The 12,589-nt window shown below is 35.6% G+C and overlaps 1 protein-coding gene across 6 annotated transcripts in view; it reads left to right on the forward strand.

The window, feature by feature from the left end:
• Positions 1-12,589, forward strand: part of LOC139690981 (uncharacterized) — a 133,447-nt gene extending 120,858 nt beyond the window's left edge. For 4 of the 6 annotated variants that reach the window (XM_071588670.1, XM_071588673.1, XM_071588672.1 and 1 more), the window contains one exon: positions 10,373-12,589. In XM_071588670.1, coding sequence (XP_071444771.1) covers positions 10,373-10,771 — 399 coding nt within the window. In that variant the 3' untranslated portion in view covers positions 10,772-12,589. The remainder of the gene's footprint in view (positions 1-10,372) is intronic. The other 2 variants (XR_011701547.1, XM_071588674.1) reach the window with 2 other exon arrangements.

A 12,589-nucleotide genomic window follows, 5' to 3' on the forward strand; every position in this document is an offset into this window, starting at 1 on the left:
CAGTTTCAGGCGTAATGTAGTGGAAATCCTTCCTAATGAAAGAAGACACTTTGCTTTTCCACATAGAATTTTTTATTATGACCTAGGTTTTGATGCAGCGTAACCATAAATTTTGCGCTGTATCATAACCTTGGTCATAATAAAAAAACTCTACGTGGAAAAGCAAAGTGTCTTCTTTCATAAAATATTACTTTGTTTACTTGCTTTGCCTGATAATTCTATGTTGTGTGGCATGATAGCTTTATTTTCTGTATATTCTGTACTGTACCGCACCTTTCTCCATTCAGGATATCAATAAAGTGCAAATTTGCAGTCAATAATAATTATAATAATATTATAGATGTAGGAATCGCATAACAGGAATGGATATAAAAAAATCAGTTAAAGAAAGAATCATATAAATGGCCTTCAAGGTACCAAAGATAGAAGTGTGTATAATTTTGGGATCATTTATGATACAGTGAGTCATCAACAGAGTAGTATAGCTTCTTGCTTATTCAGTCTTGATTTAAATATCTTATCAGAATATACGTACATATTGCCGAAATTATAATTATTATATAAATTGCCGAAAGGCAATTTATTGTATATTTAAAGATAATGTCCTTTGAACCCGATTTTGTAGTTCTTCTTTTCACATTTGCATGGTGCGAATTGCTTAAACTCCGGTTAATGTATTGCTGAAAGCTAGGATTGAACAAAAGCTCTCGTTTTTTCGTACAAAAATTGTACTGTAAAAAATGTGAATCCACAGGAAAGAAAAAATCTGAAGTGACATGGAATGGGGTTAGAGGGAGCATAAAATAATTGATGAGCAGTATGTGTAATGACCTTATTTTGAATTTTAAATGTCTTTATAGAGTTTGGATTTTCCCCCAAAATATGATATTATATGACATATGAGAACCATATAAGTAGTGGTAGTAGTATTTAGGGGAGGCGACCGACAGCTGAGGTCATTTGCGCCATAGGGAATAGACAGGAAAGGATGAAGGGTGGAGAGAAACCCGGCATAGGCATTAGCCTACTCTTTACGAAAGGCACCAAGGGGTCCGCAGCTTAAAGTCCCATCCGACGGACGGCGTACTTACTCGAAGTGCCCTCCACAAAGCACCTCAAGTAGGGATCGAGATACCACTGAAAATATTCAGCACTGCCGGGATTTGAACCCGGGCCCTCTGGGTGGGAAGTCAGTACGTTAGCCCCTGCACCATCTCGATCCCCAATAGAACCATATAATCCATAATAAAAGGTTAAGAGTATGTCTGAATAGAGTCACATGAACATCAAAAGAGGTGACATGTGATGCTAAGTTTATTCTGGAGAGACTCAATTGTGTAGATCCCAAGAAATGTTAACTGAGACAAGTATGGTGTAGAATATGGTACCAAGAAATTTTGTTGCATTGATACTTTTTGACTGGGAAACAGATTTCTGAGTTCATGTTTGAACTGTAAACAACTTCCACCATTTTAGAAGATTTGCAAGCATCTTTAATTACCAATGTTACACATTCCTAGTCATAGTGGAAGAAAACTGCTAGTGGCAATGTCTCCTATACTGAAGATTAAATGTCTGTAGTTTTCCCACTCATGTTGAGAAGTGCCATCATAAACATTATGAAATAGGAAGTTGCATCATATCATGAAAAAAAACAACAATGAAATATGTTCTCTATTATTAGTCCTATACTGCAGAGACTTGCAAAGCTCTCATGAGGATTTAATTCTTTAGTGGCCCATCTAAAGGAGAAATTAAGTATTTCCTCTTAATGTGTCTCTTGTCCTCTTCACTTGTCTCTCCACTGCATTTCACAGTCCATGTGGGAGGGTGTTGCAGCCATACATTGCTTCTAATTATCTTCACATCATTATTGGGCCTCAGGCAAATAATTTCATTTTGAATTATATTATCAAAAAATTTTCCCCATCTCCTTTTGGACATTTTTTCAATGGAGGGTCATTCCCACATGATACAGGATATGGCAGTTAAATGTGGACTAATGAAACTTTCGTTTAAAAGAAAATAAAAAAAAATACAAATGAAAATCCTTTTACATACAGTCAAATCTCAGTAGAGATGCGATATTGGGGTGCCTCGTCATGATGGTAACTCTTTTAACTACGGTGCAAACATAATAGTGGAGGGGGTTGAAGTCCAGGCTATTTGGGGGCCAGAACTCCTTTGACCGGAACATGACAATATTGTCTGAGAGCTAGTTTTGGACTAAATGACTCGTATAGGCTGATGCACCTTTTCAGTTGAAAGACATATTGTCTCCCCAAGGCCACTGTAGCCATCCATGATTTCATGGCATTCTTCAAAATTTTCAAATTTGCAAAATTCCACTGAAATAAGCGACTGAGCGTTTCCTTGAATGAGATTTCCTTGCCGGGCTAGCGGAACCTTCCCCAGCATTATACTTAGCCATAATATCTTTACAGTTGATCTGGGGTACCCAAAGAACTGAACTATTTCACCGGGCGAACGGTCAGTGCAAACACACTCGATAATAGCAGCTCTTCGATTGTACTCCGCACTTGTGCATAACATCTTGGCCATTTTGAGGTTAAGACTGTTTACTAGATGCCTATAGCTTTGAAGAATGCCAATTGTGACCTCCAGTGGAACTACAATGTGGTGGGAAATTCAAATCGAAATTTGTCAGAAGATAACCACTGTACCCTGTAGTTTTGGTAGTTCAATGAAATTGCCTGTTTCAGAATCATGGGCTCTGACTGCTAAACCCTGATTTGAAGGGATTCGTAGAGTGCTTTTTTTTGAAAGCAGTGTGTAGTCTTGTTTTTCTCATTCTTATGAATTGCACTTGAATGGTTTTCCATTGGATGTGACATTTGCTCAAAACTCAATGTGTCCATCGATTGCATGACATTGTGAATTTTTTGGGCCTTCAAACATTTCTGTGAATTCTTCCACTTAGTGATTCCTTTAATACAGAATTATCTTTCATTTTCGTCATCAGAATTTTTCAAGAATTATTTTTCTGAAAGTTCTGAAATAAAAAAATACTCAAGCTTGTACTGCATTGGTTCAGTATGAATTCAATAACATTTATGATACTAGTTTGTTCAAAATTTCAGCACAGCTTTTTATCACTTGAATATATAAATTATTTGGTAAATTTGGTGATTTGTAAAAGCTTGTAATGAGCATTTTAATGCAACAATTTCAGAGCGTAAAAATCATTCGCCTTGACTGGGACTCGAACCCAGATCCCTCAATATCCGGTCGAGTGCTTTAGCCACTTAAGCTACCGAGGCGTCCTCTTAAACTCTGAAATTTTGGGGCTTTTAAAGGAACTAATTGTTGCATTAAAATGCACATTAGCGGATGACTCCGTTAAAAGTTACTGTTGCGGCATCTCCCGCAGTTTCTTTGGAATTTGTCAAAGGGAAAACACCATACGTGTTTAAAGTTGGCTTTTAACCTCGTGGACAGTGGCGCCTCGCGCACGACTACGAATGCATGTGACATTGTATGTACGGTATTTCGTCATAACATCTAGTTCCTTTAAAAGCCCCAAAATTTCAGAGTTTAAGAGGACGCCTCGGTAGCTTAAGTGGCTAAAGCACTCGACCGGATATTGAGGGATCTGGGTTCGAGTCCCAGTCAAGGCGAATGATTTTTACGCTCTGAAATTGTTGCATTAAAATGCACATTAGCGGATGACTCCGTTAAAAGTTACTGTTGCGGCATCTCCCGCAGTTTCTTTGGAACTTGTAATGAGGGTTAGAATGTGCTCAGTGCTCAAGTGTTTTTAGTGTTACAGTTGTTGCCCTGTTCTTCAATGTTTATTTTTCTTCCTTATTACTTGTATGTATTCATATTTTATTATTGTAGTATTTTTGTCGTTACCCTTCAAATCTACTGGATTTTCATTTCAATTCTTAACTGGTCTTTGAGCCCCATCCTCATAATTCTTCCATTTTATGATTGTAATATTTTTTGTAAATGTGATTGTTTTAATTGTAGACTAATTTACTGATGATGAATACGATTTACAGATTCTATTACAAAAAATAAAATATTATAGTGTTGGTAGAGCAAAGGGGCATAATTAATTTATAGAAATTCAGGCAACTATTGGCTTAGAGTTAGTGCTGTTGAAGCCTGGGTTTTGAAACTCCCTAACTTACTGGGGTATCAAGAAACTCAGTTGATGCCAATCCTTCTGCATTCGTTCACTGCCCCATATGCTTGTTATAAAGTACAGTGTAGAGTTCATCTTAAATAGCTCACTCAGATATAACTGCTTCAACTTCAATGTTTTCGACATAAACTTATAAATTAAAACTGGTATAAACAATGATATAATTATAAACTTGCTAGGGGATTTTAATCTGTACATAAGCCTGAGAAAAGTAGTTCAACTTTTTACAAGCACCCGATCTGGAGCTTCTTCCCCCCTCTTCCCTATTTCTATAAAAAATAGCGGATGCCTATATTCTTTCAATAAGAGTCAGCCACGGTGAAGAAGTTGGTAGTGTGGATGGAGTTCTAAGATGGCTATGGGAATTAGGCATGATAAATAGCATTTGTAGTCTAAATTATTGTAACCTCCACATGATTTTTCTCTGCCATCATGAATTCACCGTATCTATTTACTTCAACTGTCTTTGCAAAATATAAGCATGGGTAACATTTTGAGCATCAGATGACACTTTTCCTTTCACCAGTCAAAGTCATTTTGAAGTCAATACATTTGCATTCACTTAATAAAAGTAACCTTTGAATGACAAGTATCTTGCAACAACACATGGTGTAGTAATGTTAAGAGTTCTGGGAACTAAAATCGGCAGTTTGTGCAAAAGTATCATGAGAAGTGCAGGCTTACCATTTCTGCTTAATTGTTTGATATCTATGATTGGAGTCATACAACCAGAAATTAAAATGAAGGATGGGTATTGGGAATTGTGAGAGGATTGAAGGGATTCTAATAAACCTTGACCCATAATATCTGCTGGATTTATTTCATTTGCTTTAGATTGAACAATTTGATTATCTGACCATATGCATATTTTTAATTCATAATAGGCCAAGACCTAGTAATACAAGAATAAGATTCTATTTTCATTCATATCATCTCTGATATTAATTCATGTGATTATTAATGGACAGTGCTAGGTATTGGATATGGGGAAAAGTTATTCTTATCTCCTGTATTTCATAATATACTTAGGCAATCATACTTTTCATGCTTACCTTCCACCCATCCATTGATTTGTGATTGCCAGCAGGGAAAGGGATAGGAAAAATGAAAGGGATCAGATTAAGAGTTAGGGCAAGTTGTTGCAATCGCACATTGACCGCAGTGGTAACAAAGTAAAAAGTTAATTATGGAAGTAAAAAAGAATTGGTTGTAAGTGTTTAAAGTCATGTGAAAATAACTGATAATTAAGTTTCTAAGATTTGCTTATGATTAAATGTTATAATCAGTCAAGAATGGAGTTACATACATTGATGAATGCAGTAAATAATCAAGCGGTAGAATAGATCGTGCATTAAATGCAATGAAATGGGTGTTTGCAAAATATTTTTTATAAAAAGGTGATGTTCATGGGTGCATTCATCTAAGCTGAAAACTATGCAGAATCTCACTCAAAAATGGTACTTTAATGTAAAGTGTGCATTGCTAGTATATGTATAAGGTCAAAATTAGATGTAGTATTTAGTGATGAAGCACGTTATTATCGTTAGAAGTTTTGGTAATTGTTAAAAGTAAGGACTAGTGAATTAACTTTTTGTATATAGGTTGAAGCTGATCAAAAATTAATAAAACCTTGAAATATCCCATGCTGCCTGAAATCAATGCTGAAATGATGTATGAACATTCATTGGTTGAATGCTGTAAGTTTCACTGAAAATTCAAAAAGTCACCACATCATATGGTAATGATGTTTATAGATTTCTAAAAGATATGTTTGATGCATGAATGGAACACGTCACATTGATTGCAAATATTCCAGACAAACTGAATGAATTTACATTTAGAGTTTGAATACAAATGATTGCCACAATGAAAAAAGAAAGCAGTAAATAAGAGCCGCAGCAGCATACATAAGAAGAATATTATTAATCGACAGAGAGACACCTGAATTCATCCTTGGTATAGAAATGATGTTTGCACAGCAACTGATAAACTTAAGACTTATGGGCAAAATTTCTTTACCTTAGTTTTCTAGGTAATGATTTAATTAATTTCACACAGGCATAACATCAGTTCTTAGCAAATGCTCCAGAGAACATTTTAATTGAATGTTCAGTTTATGCTTCTAAAGTATATTAAGAAGCGTTGTGAATGTTCATTGCAATCCTTTTGAAGGCTTGTGTAATATTCATAATACAAAGTAATATGCTCTTGCTGTAATTTTGAATGTTATTGCCAAACTTTCACGGTGAATCACCAGGGAATGCCCCTGCAGCTTTGATTATATTTAATGCTTTTGCAGTATACAGGTACATCATTCACTGTGAATCGTCACCTTATGACATTTTAGATAATAGCATTATTTCCAATTCTCAAGAATCGTGTGAATTGAATTCAGAAACATTCCGGGAGGTGACATAACACCCCCAGCCACATGCCCTTGTGTTGGCTTGCAGGATATTATGTAGATGTAGAAACATGAAGCCAATGTATTCTCACCACACCTACACACAGTAGTGTCAAGCGAATGTATGCCCAATTCAATGCCTTGCACTAGGTATGATGTGCAATTGATGAATATGATGATATAGTGATTATGAAAAATAATATAATGGGTGATTGTCCGATGAATATGGTTGAAAAAGAAATTAATAAGGGGCTCAAAGTGGATACGAGGTACTTGAAAACAAACTATTTCAGACAAAATGACGTAGAGCTAGTCATATCCCAGTTGGACACAAAGTCAATGACTCCATGCCAAGCTGGGTCCAAACTGTTCAGATTTCTCATGATTGCAGCAACATCTATCATGCTTAACCAATGCATTATAGTTTATGCTAATTAACTGATTAAAAATGTTATATGCTGAAGTTGGCAGAAAGCTGATCATTTAGATAGATTGATGCAATCTGCCAACATCTTAATACTGCTTGTTTTTATATCTAGGAGAGCATGTGAATTTTATGAGAAAAACAAATTGCACCTTTCCATAGGTTTATTGGTAACATACAACACGTTTCAGTTCGCAGAATTATCCTCAGGTACAAGACAAGATTCTAGTAGTGAATACATCATATTTACACTTGTTTGAGGAAGGGAGGAGAAATGGAGTGAGGAGTAAGGTAGGTGGGAAAATAGAGGGGAATGATGGAAAAACCAAAGACAACAGAGAAACCAAAGAAATGGAGTGGTAAAAAGAGGGGGGGAAGGATAAGCATGTGCGGTCATTATTGAGAAGACGGTGGCAGGTAGCTGGTACCCTGGCACTAGGGAGGAGGGAAGCATACAGAAGGGTGCAGCAGGAAGGAAGTTTTTCCTTTTATGCTTCCTTGTGTACATACAAGGAAGAATTCCCTTCCCGGCTCACCCTTCTGTATGCTTCCCTCCTCCCTAGTGCAAGGATACCAGCTACCTGCCTCTGTCCTCTCAATAATAACTGCACGTGCTTATCCTTCCCTCTCCCCCTCTTTTTACCTCTCCATTTCTTTGGTTTCTCTGTTGTCTTTGGGTTTTCCATCTTTCCCCTCTATTTCCCATCCTGCCTTACTCCTCATTCCGTTCCTCCCCCCTTAATCAAGCATGTATAAATATGATGTATTCACTATTTGAACCTTGTCTTACACCTGAGGATGGTTCTCTGAACCAAAATGCATTGTATATTAACAATAAACCCGTGGAAAAGTACAAGATTGTTTTTTCTTATTTTGACAAACTTCCATGACATCTTGCCTGAACTTGTTGAATGAATTTAAATTTTTATTATGTTGTGGTGGTTACTTAATTACCTACCAATTATTTCTGCAGTCAATTTTTAAGGAATAAATAAAGCATTTGTTATCAATTTAAGAATGTCCGGCAACTTTATCATTCAATGTTATTATTAGTGAACATTTAACGATTGTATCAAGGGCTTTTTAAATAAATTGCTGTACCATTCTGAACATTCCTGCTATGATGGTCAACCATTCTGAGCAGTAGGTAATGGAGAACATGTATTATTTGAAACATGGAATAAATGGAGGAGGATAAGTGTATGCACATACTTCTCCAAGGTGGCGAGAATGAAAAATAGGACTTGGGCTAAAAGTGAGTGAAAGGAAAGAGTTGAAGGGGAAATTTTAAAGAAGAGATAAAAATGGATCAAACAATTAAAAGTGGACCAATGAAGGATACAAGTAGTGGTAATTTAATTTTTAGATGGCTCAACAACTGAGGTAATTTGTAATTAAGAATATGAGACAGGTTACGTAAGAATAGTAGAGGAAACGGGGATTGAGCATTTTGAGTTTGTTGAAGGGGAATAGAAAGTATCATGTGCTGGAGTTGTCAATTTTTTGTTACTTTAACTTGTTAAGTGCACTTGATACTCATCCAAGAAATATAAAATCAAAATTAATCTTTAGAAAATGAAGCTAATGAGGTTCTCAACAAATCAGAAGGCTGTCTCTTTCTCAAGGGTTTTAAGCCACCCTTGAGATGGCGTGTATGTTGCTCCTAAGAGCATGCCTGGACCTGAGATTGAGCCTTGCCCATTAGGGGTGCCCGCCCACTTCTCATGCACTCTCCCTCCTAACACTCGCTGCTTGAAACCTCCCTCTTCCATCCCCTTTACCTAAACCCTACACTTGTCCTCCTCTCCTGCCCATTGCTCATGCTCTGTCTTCTTCCTTACAGAGGGAAAGGTGGTTGTGCCGTCAAAATATTTTTTAAAACTCACTCTTGTACTTTTTTGTGAATATATAAAAAAGCCTATTCATTCAGTCCTGCATTGCAATCATGATTGACTGGTTTTAAATAAGCCATGTTGAATCAGAGGTTTTGTTGGATTTAGTTGATGTGATCATTAGAGTTCTAATACATTATCCGGTTTGTTACTTAATTCTGAGTAGCTCTTCAGTTTCCACAGATAAAAATTTTGGCTTGAGGCTAATATTGCCATTTTTCCATTGTTATGACATGGTTTTTAGTATTATACTGTAGCCTCTCCCCGAGTCTCAATATTGCCCCGGAATTGTAGAAACTGAGTTCTGGTGAGGGCCAACTATTTGCTAACATGTGAATTGGAAATGTTTGATGCCAGTCATATTAGTGGTTAGCTGTGTGTGTATATATATATACGATGTGGCATTTGTGATCAGAGGAAAACTTTGGAACCATCCAACCTGTGTGGTGAATATTGCTGCCACTCGAGGCAATTCTTGTGAATGATTTCAAGTGAGACTCTCTATTCTTTAGAGCAAGCTGGGTGTGTCCGTATAATTATGGCTGAAATTCAATAGTCTCGAATCCTCTTTGTACGATATGTAATGGGTTTGCTCAACCGGATGGGAATTTGAGTTTAATGAGTTTAAAAAAATCATAGCTGTGGAAATGATATTTCATAAAATGAAAATCCACTCTCTTCCTTCCCAATTTTAAAGGTGTGTCGCTAATATACTGTCCTCTTTTTTTTTGCTGCACTTCATTTTAGTTAGTCACTCGATCATGCTACTGATTATGTGATGATACAGTAAAGCACTGATTGAGAATTGTTATCCATTAGTTAAAGCTGTTATTTATTCTCAAAATTTTCTCAGCATCATATTATAACTAATGACCACAACACTAGAACATGATGAATGGTCTGGAAAATTCAAGGCGCCTTGGAAAAGTGTAAATATATCTGTGATTGGGAAATTTACTATCAAGGAATATTAAGGCATGCTAATGCAGTTGTTACAACAAATAAATTTAGTAAAGATGATGATTAGCAGGTTGTGTACCAATTGAAACAGCAAAGATTTTTACTTGGTACCCGGCAGTGTGTGATCTCAGATGATTTTATAAGTATTTCCAGCCAAACACCTATACTAGCTAAAACTGAGTTGTTCTCTAATGAGATCCTCCTGATTTAACCATATCTAATGATGTCATTTGTTGTTTAGTGTAGAATAAACTTATGTGTTAATTTTGATTCTTTGTTCACTTTAATCAAACAATTTTCAGTGTGATTATGACATTATCTTTCCACATGCCTTATTGGCGATATATTTAGGTTTCATTAAGACAAGATTTTATAAAGACCTTAAAGTGTATCGTCTTAGTTAATGATTTATTTTGGAATATTCAACAGTTCTTTTAAGTTCATTTTCATGATCTTTGTAATGCATTTCAAATGTTTACTTATTTTTTTAAGACAGTTCATTTACAATTTCTCTTTGTCAGGCTCCTCATCAAGGCCATGACAACAGTATGAATAGCAGAAATGAAGCTGACAGAGTTGCCCGTTACCGTGGTGGTGGAAATGGAAGCATACATAACAGCAGGAATGCAGAAGAGGATCAAAATGGCAGAGAAAGAGATATGGGTGTACAAGCAGTGCCTGTTACGGATAACTCTACTACTGATGCTGTTAGGAGCATAGATTCTGTTTCTCAAGGTTCAGGAATTTCATTAGGAAGGCCTGATAGTTGGAGGCGGCAGACAGATTGGGGGGCTGGTGGCAGCAGGCAAAGGAGGAGGAACTCAGGATCTGTGAGAGTGGATTTGGCTTCACCTGAGGATGTGACACTTGACTCAGATGGCATTAGGGTTTCATTTGGCTCTTATGGCACAACTGTGTGATCTGTGGCTTTCTTTTAGTTTTCCATATCATTTTAATTTTCAGTTCTGTCTTCCCATCACTCAGGTGATTCTCAGCATTATGCTGGATAATGATGGTTGTGGAGTTCAAATATTGTTTGGATTGGCTGATTTTTGTTACAGTTCAAATTTTGTGACATAATTAGCAATGAGCAATTCACTTTCATTTTCCTTCATAACATTTTTTTATTGATCATATTAATTCACTTTGTGCACCTGATGTATTTATATTAATGCAATATGTAAAAATGAATTTGATTATCTTTAAATTTTGGATAATTTACCGAGCTGTGTGGAGGTACTCAGATGGAGTGTTGTTTTGGAGTTTTATCAAGTGTTACAAATGAATAAATATAATACAGTTATAGTAAAATCTTGTAAAATGGTCAGAATTTATCCCAGTAAATTTTTTTAATCTCTTAAAGTTCAAAACAAGTGCATGTCGATGCCATTCTGGTGTTTAATATACATGAAAAAACTTTGTGGATGAAACTAACATTAATGTGATTATTAATGGTGTCGTTGAACATGTTTGGAGACTGACATTAGTTGCCCCAATTAGTATTGCTACCATTTCATTTGAAACTCCAAACTATATCTCTAAAATTGGTGTGACACATTAAAGAATAATTTGTGTGCAGACAACTGTGTGACCTCAAGGTATGTGATACTCTGAATGTGATGGAGTTAATAACTGTACAAAAGACTTCTTCCCAAATTGAAGAAAACAAGTTGTTTCTGGATTGAAAATAGTGAGAAAATCTATGGAGAAGGCCTGTGCATCATATCAAAAGGCCTAGCCCTGATTGCAGCACATGTTTCCACACTACCATAGTTTGGTGTGGTAATGCTTGGTGGGACTCTTTTACATTATGTAATGGACACCAATATAATAATGGCCAAATCCTTGAACAAAGAAAAATATTTATATTTCTCTTTTTATAATTATTTTGCCATGCCAATGATAATTTTATTTTTTCTTAGTTATTCACAGTGCATTAGCTTTTTGCCTAACATTGAAGTTAATGTAGAAACTTCCAACAGTCCAAACATGCTTTTCTCGCTAAAAAAATCAAAACTCAATTATTTTGAATCATTTTTATGCAACTCATACTGCACTATATTTTTAAACTTGAACATGACAAAAAACCCTGGTTGCTCACTCATCTAAATAACATATTGTCTTAGGTTATTCGATATAATTATCCTACCAAGTAAGTGTCAAGCAATATGATTCCTCCTTTTTGATTGTCTTTATTTGAACATGAGTTATTGCTTCTCTGTATTTAGTGCAAATCCAAGCGCAAACTAGGAATACCTGTTGTACAAATTGTATATATTGGTTTATGGGTAACACATTAATATGAGCCACAATGCTCTGGAATATTTTTTAAACAACTACAATAAATAACATGATGCAATAGTGCTTGTTTTGTAGAAATAGGTGATTTTTCTTTTTGAAAACAAATCCTATTAATGGACATTATAGTGGGGCCAATACAGTTTTCATAGTGGTTTAATTTTTATTCTCAAATAATGGCAAATTAAAGAATTTCATACCCTTTATTGAGGTAATGATGGAAAATAAAATCATTCTGAACTTTTGATGTTAGTTATTCTCACATGCTAAATATCATTGCTTTTGGATGATAGTTAATAAAATAATTGCATTTATTAGGAAAGATGACTGTTAAAAGATTGAACAGTATGTTTCCTGTTTACTTGTATATTGTACTGTGCCTTAGTTTTTATCATTTGCTGTGGTGTTAAGAAAAGAGACATTAAATGCATATACATTGC

The sequence above is a fragment of the Hetaerina americana genome, unplaced genomic scaffold, assembly GCF_022747635.1.
Source record: "Hetaerina americana unplaced genomic scaffold, ioHetAmer1.1.p SCAF_3, whole genome shotgun sequence".
Classification (NCBI taxonomy): Eukaryota; Metazoa; Arthropoda; class Insecta; order Odonata; family Calopterygidae; genus Hetaerina; species Hetaerina americana.